This window comes from Apteryx rowi, unplaced genomic scaffold (assembly GCF_003343035.1).
Source record: "Apteryx rowi isolate R43461 unplaced genomic scaffold, aptRow1 scaffold_88, whole genome shotgun sequence".
Classification (NCBI taxonomy): domain Eukaryota; kingdom Metazoa; phylum Chordata; class Aves; order Apterygiformes; family Apterygidae; genus Apteryx; species Apteryx rowi.
In genome coordinates, this window is record NW_020451182.1 from 2,718,628 (window position 1) to 2,737,928 (window position 19,301).

The 19,301-nt window shown below is 40.1% G+C and overlaps 1 protein-coding gene across 1 annotated transcript; it reads left to right on the plus strand.

Moving 5' to 3' along the window:
- Positions 1 to 1,334: 1,334 nt before the first annotated feature.
- On the plus strand, positions 1,335 to 19,015 carry LOC112977919 (sorting nexin-6-like; the record flags this gene model as incomplete). Its single annotated transcript, XM_026090837.1, has 9 exons — positions 1,335 to 1,469; positions 6,409 to 6,513; positions 7,350 to 7,460; positions 9,017 to 9,138; positions 11,128 to 11,251; positions 12,386 to 12,481; positions 15,081 to 15,186; positions 17,685 to 17,760; positions 18,978 to 19,015. Coding segments are annotated over 9 exons (897 nt in total), but the record flags the coding sequence as incomplete, so codon positions are not given.
- Between the last annotated feature and the right edge of the window lie 286 nt (positions 19,016 to 19,301).

Below are 19,301 nucleotides of genomic sequence, written 5' to 3' on the forward strand. Positions count from 1 at the left end.
CTGTTCCATTAGTGCTTGTGTAACTATGGGCTTGGCTGGATTACTGAGTTTTATTCAGATGGAAGCTAATCATTTGTTGTGAGATTAATTTGCAATTGGATCAAGTTCCTTGTCTGTCTGATACACCCACGAGAGCACTAGTGCCCACACCTGCCACCATCTCTCAGCACCGGCATGGGCACAGATAGCTGCACGCTGATCATACAACCCCAGCCCGAGGCTGCTTCTTTGCTGTTCTAGTTCTGATTCACAGCAAAGTGCAGTTTCAGGCACCGAGTCTTTACCCTCTACATTTATATCCAGTCTGGTCTTTGGATGCTGCTGTTTTCCACTGTTTCCGTTATCATTAAACAAAGGAGCATTCAACTGCTCCATTGCTTGGTCTGAATGAAAGGCAGTCACCAGTTTCAGTCATGTAACTGCTCATAAATCAAAGACATACTGTGAACCACTTAATTTCTAGCACAGCATAATTGCACAGTCAATTTTACATACACACTTGTAAAAATTAATGTGGTAAAGGGCTAACACTGCTGAAGCCCCTCTCTCACTGAAATTATGAACAAAAGAGAACGACAGCTCAAGAGCAGCCGATTTCCTTTATGGCTAAAGGTCAAGGTCGGCAGCAGACACAGAGCCCTGCCCGCTATTTGCGTTTTCAGAGGTTTTGTGCACTTGCATTCAGCGTGTGGAGCAGGCATTCGAGCCGAGTTTCACACACACGAGCAGAGCCGCGCTCCCATCCACAAACTGCGTGCGTGAGGCAGAGGCAGCACTTCGGGAAGCGAGAGAGACCAGCAGCTCCGGAGCTGCCCTGCTGCAGCAGAGGCCGCCGCACGCGGAGCGAGGCACAGAACGGGCGGGTGCTGATAAAGGCGGGGGCCGCTGGGCGCGGCCGCCGCCTCCAGGGACGGGGAGCGGCTCCCCCGCGACCTCCTCGCTATGGAGGCCCCGGCCTCGCCGCCTCCCGGCCAGGGCCCGCGGTCTCTGCCCGCCCTCCACAGCGGCCGCAGCGCCCTCCCTCAGCGGCGGCCGGGCGCGCGCTGGCGGGGGGAGGGGCGAGGCGGGCAGGCGACGGTTAGGCGCGGGCTGCCCCCGCCCACGCGCCGCGCTCTCCGGCTCCCTCGCGAGACGCGGCGCGCTCAGCCGCCGCCGCGCGCCGCAGCCCCGCCCCGCCCCGCCTCGGCTCGCCGCTGGGCTCGGGCGGCCTGCCGGGGGAGGGGGAGGGAGGTCGGGGCGGCGGCGCCGAGCGCTGCGAGCAGCCATGATGGTGGGTGCCTGGGCGGCCGCGGGGCCGGGCCGGGGCGGGTGTGTGTGTGTGGCCGGGTCGCTAACCTGTGCGCTTTGTCTCCCCTCCGCCCCCGCCGTGTCCGCCCGCGCCCCCTCGGCCCGCTCCGCCGCCCCCTCGTCGCCCCCAGCAGGAAGGCTYGGACGACGGCCCAGATTTCCTCTCGGAGGAGGACCGAGGTGTAAGTGCCGCGGGCGGCGGGGGCCCCGGGCCTCCCCCGCGGGCCCGAGCCCCTGCGTGGCTGCCGGGAGGCTCGGTGCTGGGGGGCGGGGGGTGACTGCTGGGGTTTGTTGATGGGGAAACAGCAAGGCCTGCCTGTGAATTTAGCCTCTACCTACGTGTGTTTTGCCGTGATTTTTTCATTTTTCTGTCAGCCAAGTTTAGGAAGGGTTGATCGATAATGCTTTTGATAGAGTAACTTGAAGCAGATCTGTGAGCRTTGCTAGAAATTGGTATTTTATCTCTTTGTTGTCCCCTGCTCTGTCACGTCCCCCCCAAGGCTGCTGTGCTCCTGCCCAGGTTGACCGGCCTTGTGGAGAGCACCAGGTTCCCTCTGTAATTGTGATCTAGGGCCTAGGGGAAATAGCGTACCACTGTGTGCTCTCTTTAAGCCTAGAGGTTCTTCCCATAGATGACAGTAGGAGGTTTATATTGCAGGCACACTGCATAATAAACTTATTATGGAAAAGAAGTTCTGTTGTTGTATGAATTTCTGTTGGTACAGGATGCCATGATTATGTTTCTTACTGGGAAAACCTTTTTCTCTGGCCTGCTGATTCTGGCCTTCATTTATCCTCTCTTTATAACTGCTCTATCCATCTTTCTTTAACTGCCCTGTCTCACTTAAGCAACAAATCAGCTAATCTAGTATAACTCATTCAGACTGATTACTCCCATCATTCAGTATCTTGAGAAAGAATGACTTTGAGCATGGTAGGAGAGCTGCTTTTGCAAAGGAATGCTTAGATTGACTTGGCTGTTGCAGGTTATTAAAATAGCTATATCCATCATACCCAAAATGGTGAGTACTAAAAATGCAAAATCTAAATAACACTGCATTGGTATACGCTTTTTATCATGCATGCCATACTCAAGTGTAATATCAAGGAATTTTTAAAGAGTAGAGAAAATTAATTTTGACTGAATGTGGTAGGATTCCAGTGCATTTTGTGCTCCAGTTTATGACCATGAAGTCAAAAGGGAATACTATCCTTGATGCTTAGTATCATACTAGGCCTGTTCTGCCCCCTGTAGAACCTCTGCCTTTAATTATATAACTACTTCAGTAAGAATACTGGATAAAAAGGAGGGAAAGTGGAAATTGTAGTGCTTTGAGTATCTTCAGAACCTGGGCTGTAGAACTTGTTAACACTGGAGTCATATTTTATGCATGTTGTCCCTGGTATTTAGGGACAGACCTGGAAGTGCATAGTTGTCTTTATCTGAAGCTGTGGGTAGAACATCTGATCCTGTGTGAAACTTTTTTTTTTAATTTTCCTTTTAAGACCACAGGTAGTCAGAATTCATAATGTATTTTTAAACCCTTTAGAAATCTCTTAGCAGTCTTGTTTGTGCTGTTGGACAACTTACATCTCAGTTGGCCAAGTGCAGTCCCACTCTCTTTTTTATTTATTTATTTTTTCCTCACTTCCTCCAGCATCTAACACTGAGGAGTTAAGCTAGAAGAGTCCTTCTCCTTCCTGTTCACAAATATCTGCTTATAAATGGATTCACTGTGTTTTAATGTTCAGAACCATAACTTCTCTTTTTCTTGGTAGCAGCAGTAAAAAACATTTTTTCCTAAGGTATTTCCCTGTCTCCGATTTGTCACCTTCCTCTGTGATTAAAAAAAATGGGTAGGTCAAGCCTCTAGTTGTAGAAAGCCTGTATAGCAACTTCTGGTTAGGGTAATTGAACTTCCAGTTTTGGAAATAAGTGTTCTTTCCTCTCTAGAACTCAGAGATTGTTATGCCAACCCTACTTTTAACTTTCCAGAATCATGTTGGTGAGCTACAGTTGCATTGAGTTTAACCTTGTTGGGGTGATGGGATGAAAAGAAAGCTTGAAATCATGTTGGGCCACATAAAACAGTAATTTTCTAACAATTGTGTTATACCATATGGAGCGTTTTCCGATGGGTTGTAAAATTGAGCACTGAGAATCAACTTTGAGGAAGTAGCAGTGGGTGGTCTGTAGAAGGAACTTGTTATAAATGGTCTGCATAAATGAACTTGCAGGAATTGCTTTTCTAAATCTCACTTAGGAAAGATACTGTTAAATGCACTTTGAGTAACTTGGTTCCTATTTTTTTGTGATCTTTCTGCATGAACAATACGTGCTTGAAGAGCAGGTATACTGTTGACCTACCAGTACTGTCTTGTGTATTTTATACCTATATATACCTGGCTAATGTTCTTGTATACTCTTTTAAGGGAAACGACCTATCCCTTAGGACAGGTCTGTTAGAAACTTAATGCTATAGTGACACTTAGTAATCTTTTGTTGTGAAAATATTGTTTGTTTCCTTGCTCTGTGTACTTCCCTATCTGTTTATAAAGAATCCTTTGAAGAAAGGCCCTCTTTTCTCTTAACTTTTTGGAAAGAGGTTAACATGTAATAGTTACTGTTAAAGGATGACATTACCAAGGAACAGGAACGTAAGGTTTGGTTGTTTTCCTTGTCTATAGCAACTTCCTTCCAATATCATTTGAAGTATATTTGGTCCTTGAACAAGAGCTTAGTTGCTAAATCCCCTCCCCTTTTATTGTATTCTCTTGCTTTTAGTATGCTAGCATCACTTAGCCCTCTTTTTGGTCTCTGATATTTTCTAGACCTTTTGAATAAAGCAAAGACTTTGTTAGTATAGGGTAGGAAACTGTTAAGCAGTAAAGAGAAGTTAGCTTTTGTTTTTCAAGATATCCAGGAAGGGTATAGTGTATGTATCTAAGTATAAAATTATTGTGCTATGTTGTGTGTGTTTGTAAGGGGGGCCAGAGGCAGAGGGACTTTATGCCATCTCCAGTGTTTCAGAATTTAAGGTAGTTTCATTTCAGTTTTTATTCAAATCAGACTTTGGAAGGTTTTGTAGCATTATATTTTTTTTCTTCTTCTACTCCCTGGATAACTAGAAAACCATCTGTTGGTGGCAGTTTTCTTTTGAAGTAGTGATGAAGAGATTGCTTAAGTTTGTGGTGTGATGATATTGTTTATGTATTTAATTCCCAGTAACGCAATATGAACCATTGTGCCACAGGAATAAATTTGGAGTCCTTCAACTTTCTGATTGTCTTTGACACCTTTTACAAAATGCTTCGTTACCATTGCAGTTGAAAATGTTCCCTGTTGGCAGTCAGGCTAGATAACTCAATTTAATCATATGTTAAATTATGCTAAGTTTGTAACAGTCAAGGAAATAGTCCTTTACACTTATATGCGATGAGTGAAGTTGTCCTGTTTGCTTTTAATTTCCTCGGCACAGAAAGACATTTTGTTTCTGAAGCTGTGACTAGCGCACGTGGCCTGGATGTGCTACACTAGACGCTGCGTAAGCACTAGTGACAACCTTGAGCAGATGTTATCCTGAATCTTGGAATTTTGTGTTATGCTACGTGTTATGCTACCTTAAAAAAAAGGAGAGGGAGAGAACAAAAGGACAAAGCGTTTATGATCTGTGAAAGACTACAAAAATGCCATTTGGATAATAAAGATTATTTGCTGAGATTACTCTGTACTTATTAATGTATTCTGGGGGAATGTAAAAACAAACTACCCCAAAGAACCTAACCATTAACAACTTTTACGTGCTGAGACAAGGCAGACATTGGTATGCCAGACTGTATTTTTCTTTCTTAAGTTAGATGTTAAGCACATTGGAAGCTCAGTAGGAGCTGGGAGATTCTTCTTCAGAGCAGTGAGATGCAGCGGATTGGTGCATGACAATATCTTGCCTTTGTGTGAGGCTGTGACACCTAAACCTGGGTGGGAGGGGGGAAGATTCCTGAAGCATATAAGGGAATATGTTACCTTGGGGGTGATTTTAATGCTTTCCACCTTTTTGTAAGGATGACTTAACTATATGTGTGGTAGCTGTTGAACTGCTACAGTTTGCTAATTTAGCATAACATGCTAGACTGTAGTGATTTTGGTTTACATTAATATGTTAATTGTAAGCTGTCTCTGTCTGGTTGCTGCCATATAAGCAGCAGAGTTGTCTGTGTTGAGGGTAAAGAGAAAAGTGAGGAGTAGGAGCTAGTGTTGACCACTACAATGGATTAGGATAACTGGTGGCAAACAAGATCTGGGAGTTGATGCTTCTTTCCTAATGCTGTCCTTCCCAAGCCTCAGTGCATTGCAGCATGCCATTCAAAATCTGCTCCTGTGTAGCCTTTGTAYTATGAGTTGTTGATACTTAAGCATTTTTGTACTTGAGCACAGACTTGAAAAAGCAATCCAGAAGAAACTTGGGGGGGGTAGGTGTTTTTCTTTGTAAGGCAAAGTGTTTTTATGCAGTAGAATGTGATACTCCTAGAAAAACAGCAACATCAAAGAACACAATGTCTCAGTAAAAAGTGAGCCTCGTAAGCATGGAATTGAAATAATTTYTGACAATGTGATTGCAGAAGATTTCAGAATTAGCCTTAGTACTTGTAAAAATTGTTCTGAGTTTTCGTTAACCATGATGAAGATATTGGCATGCAGCAAATTGCTCTAGAACAGCAGAGCAAGTGTAAGGGGAATCATACTAGTTTCACTGAGTACCAGTGGAGCGTTTGGTCCAGTTACTGCCCCAAATTGACTCTTCTTATTACAGTGCACAGTTATCTGCTGAATTTTCTGTATTTGATCATTTGTCCCATTTTCTTTTTGATGTGACTTTCGTATCATTTTGTGAGACTTAAGAGCTTTTTTTACATGTCTTGTGAGGAAAAAATAGAATGTGTATTTTCTTTGCATTTGTGCTGTTTGTAATGCTGTTTTTTAAAGAGGTTGCAATCTTGTTTCAGAAAATACTTCCAAGGAAGCTTAGCTCTGTAAAGTTCAGATTTTTTTTTTTTTTTAGGTTTCTGTTCTTTCTTCTTCTTTTTTTTTTATTTAAGCTAAATAGATTTTTCTTTGTTTAGCTTAGAGCAATAAATGTAGATCTCCAGACTGATGCTGCTCTGCAAGTGGATATTTCAGATGCACTCAGTGAGAGGGACAAAGTGAAATTCACTGTCCATACAAAGGTAAAAGCCTGGGTCTGTACACTGAAAATTTTTGTAATTATATAGAAAAGAAAGTTTGCTTGAACTATTTATTGAAACAAATGTAATACTTTCCAAAGGAAATAATAATAAAAAAAAAGCATAATCTCTTGTTTAAGAGAATGTTTCAGCTACAGCACTCAAGAAAAAATTCAGATCACAAAAAATTGCTTAAGTTTAAAAAAGAAAAAACAGAAGGCAACCCAAAAATAGTTTAGAAAAAAAGACTTTTCAGTTTTCTGGATTGTTGTGTTGTCATTTATTCCCATGCTTAGTAATTGGCCTATTTGCACGTATAATCTTTAATATACCTCAATATTCTTCAGTATAGTTTTCATTAAATTAAACATTGTTGTTTCAGATTCTAAAAATATATTTTATAATGGAATTATATTCAAGTTTTGTTAATAATCACTGGTTGTTTACTTTTTATTTCTTTAGATTCAAAGGTTTATTGATGGCAGAATCACTCACAGAATAGTTGAGGTTGGATGGGACCTCTGGAGGTCACCTAATCCAGCCCCTCTGCTCAGATCAGAGTGAACTGGAGCAGGTTGCTCAGGGATTGTCCAGTCAGGTTTTGAGCATCTCCAAGGGTGAAGACTCCGCAACCTGTCTGGACATCCCATTTCAATTGACTGATGTACTAATTAAGATAGGGATAATCATTACTGTACAAACATTTTTTTCAAATCCTTATCTAGATGCTTGGGTTATTTTTACAGGGATATTTTTTATTGTTCCTTTAAGGCTTTTTTTCATATAGTAATGAAAAACTTTAAATTTTTTCCATAATTTCTTCCCCTTTTTCCCTTCAGAGTTCCTTACCAAATTTCAAACAAAATGAATTTTCTGTTGTTCGTCAACATGAAGAGTTTATTTGGCTTCATGATTCCTTTGTTGAGAATGAGGACTATGCTGGCTATATCGTAAGTATTACAGTTCTTCCATTTTATTTACACTGTTTTCCCTGAACTGGATCAAAAATACTAATGGCTGCTTTTAAATACAGTGGGAGTGGAAAGGTGTTCATTCCTTCTATAATCAAATCGGATGCTTTACTACTTTGTTTCATGCAGTTATGCGAAGTTAATGTTTGAAGTAAACTTGTAGGAAAGTCATTGTAGTTGTCGTATTCCTTGCCTTTTAGTCCTAAGGAGTGAGCGGTTTAATGTTTTATCCGTATTCTAGTGTAGTTTTAGACCACAACATTAAAATGTGGGAGACAGGTGAACTTTATAACATGGTGCTATTGTTCTTGCAAACTACTGTTTAACTTAGTTTCATGTTTCCATTGTTTTAGCTGGAATGGCAGAGTGCAGTAACTGAACTCTGTAATAATTAAGCTTTTTAGTTTTCATTATGAAGATCAGAATCATTTTCCCATAAATCAGTTGGAGAAAAAACCCAGCAAATACCCCCTGGAACTACAGAGAACCTTAATACCCAACAGCTTTTGCTTTGTAGTTTATTTAAGGTGTGCAGGGAATGGATGTCACCAAAATAGTTATCTTATGAAAGTGCCTGTTGAAATTGGATGTGACTGTTCATACTTTAATTAAAAATTGGAGTATTTGTTATCTTGGTGTGAAAGTTATGTATTTCATTTTGTGTTTGAGTGAGGAGATCTACCGATTCAATAGATAAATGTGTATTTTTGATTGACTAATGGGTACATTATGTTGAAAGTAATCTATGGTGTGTCATACTGTTCTTGAGCTAATCTTTTTTAGTAAGAAGAGTTACCTGGAAGGAACAGACCTTCAGTATGGTAGTAATTAGTTTCAAATGGTTGACTGAGTAGACTGGATTTTTTTTTTTTGTAAAGGATTAATATAATGGGTTAATACCAGTGAACTTAAATTTGAGCTTAGCCTAGCTTTGTTTTGTGTCTCCTTATTCATTGCAGTCCAGGATCAGTTTGACTACAGTGTTTCCTCTTTCAACATTAATATACTATATTACCAGATCAAGTAACCTAGAGACTTGCCTGCTGCATACTTTGTTATTTCAGCAGATGTATCTTTAATGTCAACAGTGCTGCAAGAAAGAACTAGTGTCTGCAGATAATACAGAATGGTTTTCAATTAAATGTTTTCARGGGTTATAAATGGATGATGTGAAAATAGTTGCAGAAATTCTTTTTTTCTTTAAACAAGAAACAATCCTTACCAAATAAGCTAAAACTAAACCACAATTTTATAGTTATTTTTGTTTTAATTCCTTGTATTGGGAAAGTTAGGTATTGTTTGATTTCTGTTGTAATTGAACTACTGAAACCATTACTTAATTCTTTAGTAATCTCCAAGGTCACTTAACCAAAATTGGCATAGTAATGCAGAAAATTGTTCATTAGAGAATGTGTCGATAAATGCCTTAATAAACAAGGAAAGGGAGAGCCATGTATTAAAAAGCTGCAAGCAACTTAAAAAAAAMCACACATGCATGCACACGCACACACAAAAAAACTTCGATTCATTTCCAGATTCCACCAGCACCACCCAGGCCTGACTTTGATGCCTCAAGGGAGAAATTGCAGAAACTTGGAGAAGGGGAAGGATCAATGACTAAAGAGGAATTCACCAAGATGAAACAAGAACTGGAGGCGTATGTAGACATGATTACTACTCCCCTCCCCTTTTTAATGCTGTTTGCTTTCCCATGTTTCTGATTTCACTGTAATGGTCCTTTATGCAAGATGTAGGCTTGAGCATCCAGTTGCTACATAACCAGGGTTATCTTAGTGATCATGATCAGAGCCAGCAGGAAAATTGGAAAAATCATTGTCCAGAAGTTACGACAATTTCATAAAAGATTTTCTGAAACAGGAAGAAAATCAGCATGTTCTTGAAACGTCCTTTTGTAAGGCAACAACTTGGTAGTTTCTTTTGTTCACAGAACACTTATGAAGGGAGGTAGCCTCAATCTTTTTTAGTTCTGGTATTCCACATTTTGTAAGTATAATGAAACTTTAAAGTTTATACATACAATTGAACATTGAACTAGTTTTTTTTTTTGCATATGCTTGGTACTGTAAGCATAGATGCTGACCTTCTGTTTCCCAAGAAGTGTGGAGATTACTAGAAAATCTCCCCCCCCCTTTTTTTTTTTAATGAAAATCTTTTTTTTGCACAAGGAGAGTATACTTCCTGAATATAGTATCTTCTGTTACTGTAAATTTAATGCGAATCAAAAGATCTGCAATAAGGTTTTTTGTTCTATATTGAGTTACACAGTGAAGTTTCTCCTTGCTCCATCCACTTTCATTGTCATGCACTCACTTCTTTGATCCTTTTCCTGTTGTTGGTTTTAGTTTTCAAGTGTGTATTTACACTGCTTCTAGACTGCTTCTCTCAGGAGCTCTGAATTGGGAAGAAAAGAATTCTTCTCTTAGGACTGTTTCTTTCTTTTTGGCCTCCAGCTACTGTGAGCAAATGTTTTTAAAAGCCCTGTATTAGTGATACATACAACATAATTTGATAGCAGAGTAGATAAACACTTAATATGCAGAAAACTGGAAGTTAGCAAAACACTATAAATTTTGAAGAATCTGTGGTTTTCCAGCGGCCCTGATCATGATTCTCTTGTGGTCTGGTTAGGGGTTGGATAACACAGAAAACTTGGGGTTTCTTCTACTGCCACCTCCATCCTCTGCATCCTCCTTTTTTGTCTTCACTGAATGACTACTACTCTCACGGAGATCAAACATCTCCCAACACTGGCCCTGCTGGTTTGCTGGTATGTAAATCTTAACCTCCTTGCACATAGTGGAAGCAAAAGTGTTACTACTACTATTTCACTGTTTGATCTGAGAATGGGGAAAAGAGCCCCTTCCTCATTTCTGGGCAAGTTACATTTTATTAATTGAATTTGTAAAGCAAAATGAATTCTAGCAAACTTGTATTGATAAGAATATTTTCCTCTTAATTAAATCACAATTAATATTTGCTTTAAAGTTGAGTTGGTTGAACTGGACAGTTATGTGATTGTCATGATTAATCGTGATTTTTTTGGTTGTATTTACCAAATGCAGCACTTAATTTCACTTTTAGAACCACTATGAAGCAAAACTTCCATGTAAGCTTCAGCCCAAAAAGGGTAGATGGTTTAGCATAGAATAAGAGGCTGCTGATCTGAAGAGCTAACAAACTAAATGGACATTTAAAGACAAATAAGTAAGGAGGGTGCAAATAGGTCAGGGGATGGAGATGGGGGGGGAAGTAATTTGCACATCAGCTATATACTCTCTGTAGGCTGTATCTCAATTTCTTGATTTTTGGGCAGGCGGAGGAAGGACACTTAAATACAGGTTAAGTTTGTAGCAAACCAGTCTGTATGTTAGCTAGTCTTAAAAATTAGAATATATTTGTTGAGTCTTCTTTAAAAGCCTGTATGTTAGGGTTTCAAATTTCCCCCTTATATTAACATTGTACTGTGTATTTATGTATGTATCAAATATCAGAGTGATAACCTTTACTATGTCAGCTTACAATCTTGTATCCTTACTGAGGATCTCTTAAAACTTCTCACTGGGCTTATTTGAAACTTAATTGCTTCAGGTGAAACTCTTATGTCTTTCTTGTTTCTTGTTTTCAGTGAATATTTGGCAATATTCAAGAAGACAGTTGCAATGCATGAAGTGTTTTTGTGTCGTGTGGCAGCACATCCCATTTTGAGAAAGGATTTAAATTTCCATGTCTTCTTGGAATATAATCAGGATGTGAGTATTGAAAACTGATTTGCTAGCAAGAGAAATCAAGATGTACATTTATGGTAGCATGGAAAATTGATAAAAAGGCTTTACCTCCCAAAGCAAATTGCATCAGTTCAGACATACATGTATTTTAAAGGTTAAAAATTCATTTAACTCAACAGGAGTGCATTCTGCTGCCAGCTGGGGGACCAAATGCTCTCTCTGTGCTAGCTTCAGCATTAAAAATATTTATGTGAAATTAATATGCTTTGGATTAAAAAGATTAACTTTTGGTGGTGATTTCACATGGTATTATACTTGTCCACTCCTTGATTGAAATTTTTGAAGAAGAAAGCATGATGCAACAAAAATGGAACACTAACTTTTAGGATTTGGAACTGCAGTTTAAATTCTGTTATTCACACAATCAAAGAGGATTTCTAATGAACTGTTTTGATAATAAAGGGTTTTTTTTAATAATGTAGGTGAAACTTTGATTATTGTTAGTACCAAGATAACATCATGACAGATTGGTTCCATTGAATACATGTTTAACTTGAAAATACATTAAAGCTGATCCTCTTGCTTGATGTAGAAATATCAGCTGGTTCAGGAACTCAGCTTTGTAAATTTGGGCAAATTTACACTCTTCCTGGCAGTCTAAGGAGACTGTGAAACTGACATTATCAGTACAGTGAGGGGTAAATGCTTCTGTACTTTCTGAAAGTGAAGTGTCTGTCATTCTATTACTTAGAAGAGGAAAACCTGGTTATATTAGCTTAACTTGTCAACAGCTTTACTGTGCATGATAAATATTGTATTATTAAAAACTTGAACATACACCTCATACATTTGGAATTATCTGTAAGTGCTAGGACACTGCTGTTTTTTGTTTTGTTATTTTCTGGAAGAGCATGTTAGGTGATAAAAGACAGTCTAGTCTGTAAGGGTAGTCTGTCATTCTGGGGTACATGGTGCCCGATCCCCATTAAGGCATATATAAGACTAAGAAGAGAGCAGGAAAACTGGTTTAGAGGTAGCAAGTTTTGCTATGTAGTTACCACCCCCCCCACGCTGCTTTTKTTGAAAAAACAAAACAAAACCCATGCTTTTATTGTCTCCAGCAAATTAGCTAACATGACACATGAATTTATTTTTCAGTTGAGTGTTCGTGGGAAAAATAAGAAAGAGAAACTTGAAGACTTCTTTAAAAACATGGTTAAATCAGCAGATGGTGTCATTGTTTCTGGAGTAAAGGTGATTACTACTTAGTGTTTCAAGATTAAAAATTTAACATTGTTGTCTCTTTTTTTCTTTGTTAAATGAAGCAGAATTTTAGGTAGCTGCAAAAAGGGATTTTTTTTGTTTGTTTGTGTGTAATTTAAGAATTAGAGGCAGAGGGTGGGAAGGGACCTGTGATTCTGTAAACAAGATCCAGGTGAGCATGCTGATTATGTCTCCTGTTTAAGTACAAGCTGTTGAGTTGAGAGCATGCATTTTCCTGTAGTTCTTCTTTTCTGGCTAATAGGAGGTGGAATCTTGAATTATGTACCTCTCTGCTGGTGGGCTGCATCGTGGGGTTGTTTTGTTTTTTGTTTTGTTTTTCTCCTCCCTTATCTGATTGCTCCTGTGGAAGAGGACTTTCAGTACTCTTTCCTTTCCCCTGTTTTATGAAATTAAGCATTTTTCTTATCCATACATAATTCATAATCTGGTTTTCTTCTGGTCTGTCACTTTATACTGTGAAAATGCATTGTCTTTGAAAGCTGCTGCTGCTGCTCAGGAGTTACTAATACAACAGTGAATTTTACTAGCCTTGCAATGTCCCTCTACTGTTTCAAAGCTGTGAGCAGTGGTAGAGATGCTGTGGTTTTTTTTTCCCCCCCAGTAGACTCCAGAAGATAATTGAGACAAAATTCAATTTTAATACTTCTCCAAAATTTAAAGGAATAGTTTTATAGCAATCTTAAATTTTGTAAAAACTGATTTTGGTTTCCTTTCTTTCTAGTGGTAACTTTCCATTTGCAAGCAAATAGAGAAGCTAGAGTTTCGAGATGTAAAATCTTAAATTCTGAATTTGTTGGACTGTGTATATAGGCATGGATTAATTATGATTCAGAAAAAGATATAAAGGCAAAATAACTAGCACCTCTTATTCAAAAAGCGTGTTGTTCAAAGTCTATGTTGTAGGCTATTACATAGTATTAAGGAGCATCTATGCTATTTTAGAGGTTTATTTTAAATAAATATAAATCAACTATCTTCAAATAGTAATACTGTAACTATTTAAATTTACCACAGTAGGTATCCACAGCACTGGATGTTGTCTGCCTTGACTTCAGTAAGGCTTTTGACACTGTCTCCCATAACATCCTTGCAGGCAAGCCGATGAAGTATGGGCTAGATGAGCAGACAGTGAGGTGGACTGAAAACTTGCTGAATGGCAGAGCTCAGAGCATTGTGATTAGTGGTGCAAAATCTAGTTGGAGGCCTGTAGCTAGCAGTGTACCCCAGGGTCAATACTGGGTCCAATCCTGTTCAACTTATTCATCAGTGACCTGGATGAAGGGACAGAGTGCACCCTCAGCAAGTTTGCTGACGATACAAAACTGGGAGGAGTGGCTGATACGCCAGAGGGCTGTGCTGCCATTCAGAGAGACCTGGACAGGCTGGAGAAATGGGCAGAGAGGAACCTCATGAAGTTCATTAAAGGSAAGTGCAGAGTCCTGCACCTGGGGAGGAATAACYCCATGCACCAGTRCAGGYTGGGGGTTGACCTGCTGGAAAGCAGCTCTGTAGAGGACAGCCTGTTAATCTTGGTGGACAACAAGTTGACCATGAACCAGCAATGTGCCTGTGTGGCAAAGAAGGCCGATGGTATCCTGGGCTGCATTGGGAAGAGCATTGCCAGCAGGTCGAGAGAGGGGAACCTTCCCCTCTCTTCAGCGCTGGTGAGGCCACACCTGAAGTACTGTGTCCAGTTCTGGGCTCACCAGTAAAAGAGAGCTATGGAGCTACTAGAGCAAGTCCAGCAAAGGGCTACTAAGGTGATGAAGGGAGTGGAGCATCCCTCATATGAGGAAAGGCTGAGACAGCTGGGCCTGTTCAACCTGGAGAGGAGAAGACTGGGGGGGTGGGGGGGCTAGATCTTATCAGCATGTATAAATATCTGAAGGGAGAGCATACAGTGGATGGGGCCAGATTCTTCTCAGTGGTGCCCAGTGACAGGACGCAAGGCAACGGGCACAAACTGAAACACAGACAGTTCCAGCTGAACATAAAAAAAACCAACCTCTTTACTGTGAGGGTGACTGAGCACTGGCACAGGTTGCCCAGAGAGGTTGTGGAGTCTCCATCCTTGGAGATATTCAAAAGCCGTCTGAACGCAATCCTGGGCAACTCGCTCAGCCTGACCTTGCTTGAGCAGGGGGGTTGGACTAGATGATCTCCAGAGGTCCCTTTCAACCTCAGCCRCTCTGTGTTTTTATGATTTGCATGATTTGTGTATCTTCCCCCTTCCCTTAATTTTTCTAGGTAGATGTCCTATTATTAAGTAACTGACATTTATCCTATTTTTTTTCTATCACGAAAGTGATATTTGGTAGTGAACCTTATTTCCTTCATTTCAAATTTAGTGACCTAGACCTCTAGGATACTTGTTACAAATTTGTAATATAAAACTTCAGTTTATGATGAAATAAGTGAAGAAGAAATCAATACACGTTAATGGCATTCTATAAAATAAAGATTTCATTTCATATCACAGCAACTGCAATACATGCAAACTTATTCTATATAAATTGGACTAAAAAGAGTGAATGAAAGCCTGTTTTTGAAAATGTTCTTGTTTTTGTAGGATGTGGATGATTTCTTTGAACACGAAAGAACATTCCTTGTAGAATACCACAACAGAGTCAAAGATGCCTCTGCCAAATCTGATAAAATGACAAGATCACACAAAAGTGAGTTCTTTTTCCAAGATGAAAACGGTACTAGCTAGAATGTAGAGAAATGGTTTGTGAGGAGCAGTAATTTTTTTTTTTTTACATGGAAAGAGTGAATAAATTTTTCCTAGTATAGACTTCTGATAGTATAAAGAAGTTTAATCTGACTTTCAAAGCTTAGCCTTTGCTGTAATAGGCGGAGTAAGATGGAGTAAGAATACTCCAGATGGAGTAAGAAGTCTGCTGTCACACTGAGGACATCTTGATTCTTCATGGTGTCCCTTTGAAGAGATGCACAAAACTCTACGTAATAATAATTTTCTTAAGTCTGATTCTGAGCCTTTAAAGTGAAAAGGTGGGTAGTATGGCAGTATTTTTGATTTAAATTCTTCTATGAAGTTACTYCTAACGGGATGATCTTGCACTCATCAGGGTTCAATTGCTTGGCATACTAGACATTGTGTTACCTTGCTGAACAGTAGACCCTTTCTGTAAGGGATATTAGTTCTAGACCAGGAGGTCAGATTTCTGGTTTTCAGCTGTTTAGACTGGAGACCGAAATGGTAGATTCATTAGCTTGGTTTGCAGGATCCCTTTTCTTAATGGGCTAAGATTCTCCACTTAGTTATTGATGTCTTTTCTTGAGCTGACTTAGCTAATGTGTTTTTTGGAAGCTCTAGATAGAATCTCAACTGCAGTGTGCACAGCTGAGAAAACGGGAAGCTTCTGCTTTAGGAATATATTAATTATTATGTCCTGAGAAACTCAGGAAGAAGTTGACCTTCACTGCCCTTGATTTTAAGATTGTGTCTTTGCTATCTGTAGTAATACAGTTCAAACAAAACCAGACCACAAACTTTCTATGAATCCCTATTTCTGTGGGCTGTAAATTAGATATTACATGAGAGTTTAAACTATGAGCTTGGGGAGCTTTTCAGATACTTCACTTGCTGTTATTTGAAGACTGCATCTTTTGTAGCTTTAATATCCATCCTAGGAGATGGGCGGAGCCAGTTATGGTTTAATGTAAGTATTAAGTGACCCTGTGTCTTCACTCGGTTCCTACCTGAAGTGATTTCTAGTATTTTGTTTGCTTTCTTAAAATGAAAACTGGACTTCATTCATGGTAGTTAGGTACCAAACTTGAGGTACTGAGAGAACCTTTCATGTCAGCATAGAACCAGGAAAAAATGTTAGAAAAGGATCTATTGAAAAGATTGATGAAACTCATGACAAAGCTTCGCTAGTTTTCAGTTTTAGACCTCTAGGATATTTATTGGCAACTTTTATCAAACTGAGCATTGGGATAAATGGTGCCTGTTGCAATTCTGTCTGGAGGAGTACAGCAATGACCTGGGAAGCTTGTTTTGGAAACTGGCAATCTGTGGTTTATGGATAACTTACTCATGAGCTACAGAGAGGTGCAGTGTTTGCAAAGATACTGGCTTCCTATTTCCAGCAGAAAATCTATTTTTATATTTGGGAGAGGCGAGTAAAGGGGACTTCCTAATACTGCTCTTCGTTGTAAGTGGTTGCAATAATTCCATCAGGAGGTTGTTATGGAATAAAGAATTGGAGGGCAGATAACACACTATCTGTTAAAACAAAGTTGTGTTATTAAAAAAAAAAGAAATCATTCTGATGACACTTCAGTATGATAGAATTAGTTTTAATTGTTTTATTTTTAAGGTAATTTGTCCTGAAATGTCTCAAATATAAAGATCTATGTGCTTAAGCATGTAAATTCCGAAATTAACAAGTAAATATCTTTTTCCATTCATTGCATGGAACTATTAGCATTTTCATCATCCATTGAGTTCATACAAAAACCTCTCAAAAAAAAGGTCCTCTGTATAAAGATTTGATTTTTTTTGATTAGTATATATCAATATCTCACTAGTCAAATTACTMAGTCTTCTTTACAAACCTTGCTTATAATTTCAGTTTTTAAAATGTTTTAGCAGTAATGCTATTTCATCCAATGACCACTTGTTGATCAGGGTTTCCTGAAAATTAAGTTCATACTAGTAAAGGTATTGTGCATATAGTGCTGTAATACCTATGGGTTTTTTTGGTAGGTTTTTTTTTTCTTTTCAGTTCACTACTCTCAAGCACGCAGACTTATTGTTCATAGTTCTTAGACTGAAATTTTTCAAATAGCGTTAGGCTTTAGATTCAGATTTAAATTCAGGCTTTCGCAGTTGACTTTGTTGGATCTTTTTTAATGGAAGGTGTACAACATTGCACAATAAACTTCACCTAGCAGGTACTAAGTGTATTAAATATCACTAGACAAATTACAGACTTCATGACTGGGAGAGCTGTGTTTGGGGTGTGAAGTTGTCCTTTGTAATACATGACATAAATGAAATTTTATTTCATCTTTAGCATTAGAGCATGTTCCTTTTAGAAAAACACATACTCTAGAAGAAATAGAGGAACTGATGTTCTTCAAAATTTGCAGAAAGGAGAGGAATGATATATTAAAAAAAGCGTTGTTGTTTTTTTTTTTCTAGATGTAGCAGATGACTATAACAGAATTGGTTCTTCGTTATATGCATTAGGAACACAGGACTCCACAGATATATGCAAGTAAGATTTTTGTTATTCACTTATGGGGAGATTGCTAAGTAGCAGTCTTTGAATAGTGACCTGTGACTGATAGCCCTTTAGTTATAATAAGAACAAAATTTATTATAGTTGTATTCAATTAGAGATTTTCTTCTTTAGCATTTCATTTCTGTAACATGAGGCGGCTTTAATATTTTTGCTTTAATATTTTTCTGGAAAAAAAATTGTAGAGAAATACACATTGAAAAATCCTCATACARTAGAAAGAAACCCTACTTTCCTCATCTTTCACTGTTTTTTTAAAAACTGTTTTACAGTGTGCTTTGACATGCAGTAAGAACATATCTGAGGTCTGAGTATACAGGGTATATGTCATATGTGTCATATATATATATGCGCAGCTAACAGAGGCAGCGAACAGACGCAGCAGTTTGCGCAGCAGTGTTTGGGCTCTGACTAGRACTYGAGGATMYTGTTGGAWSYTGTGGGCTTYCTGAGGACCCCCGAGGAACTAGCAGGTGATTGCTGTGAACAGGAAAGGGGAAGCTAGGCAAGGACAACTGCAGGAGGCCTTGACTTCTCCTGGGAAAAGCTCGTGGGAAAAGCTCTAGCTAGGAGTGGCTGCTGCTAACGAGCTCTCTTGGTTGCTCCGGCCAGAGGGAGTTGGGGCCTTTGATCCCAGTGGCCCTTGATTAGGGCGGTCAAGCACCCTCTTAGGCAGTGCTAGGGAGAGGCCTATATAAGAGCCAGGCCTAGAGCGCAGCTCCCAGAGGCAGCGAACAGACGCAGCAGTTTGCGCAGCAGTGTTTGGGCTCTGACTAGAACTTGAGGATCTTGTTGGAAGTTGTGGGCTTCCTGAGGACCCCCGAGGAACTAGCAGGTGATTGCTGTGAACAGGAAAGGGGAAGCTAGGCAAGGACAACTGCAGGAGGCCTTGACTTCTCCTGGGAAAAGCTCTAGCTAGGAGTGGCTGCTGCTAACGAGCTCTCTTGGTTGCCCCGGCCAGAGGGAGTTGGGGCCTTTGATCCCAGTGGCCCTTGATTAGGGCAGTCAAGCACCCTGTGAGTCAGTGCTAGGGAGAGGCCTATATAAGAGCCAGGCCTAGAGCGCAGCAGACAGAGGCAGCGAACAGACGCAGCGGTTTGTGACAGAGGCAGCGAACAGACGCAGCAGTTTGTGCAGCAGTTCGCGCAGAAGGGCGCGCGAAGGGCCCTTCGTTTCTGTTCCTTGTGGTGTAGGTTTCCTCAAGTATGGTCGTGACACGCTGCACAGCGCGTTCCCCAGTGGCTGTTGGAGTTGCTGTGTCAGAGGCTGCGACCCAGACCGACCCTCTGACAGTCGATGCAGCTCTACAGGTCTCAGGCTGCAGGGAGTGCTTGGGGCCTCTCCGGGAGGCCTGGGCTGGCAGCCAGCTCTCCTGCAGGAGGTGTGCTGCTGTTGACGAGTTGTGTTGTCAGGTAAGGGAGTTACGGGAGGAGGTCAGTAGGCTGCGCAGCATCCGGGAAGCAGAGCAAGAGATAGACAGGGCATTTTTGGAGACTGTGCAGCTTCGGGAGTCCCAA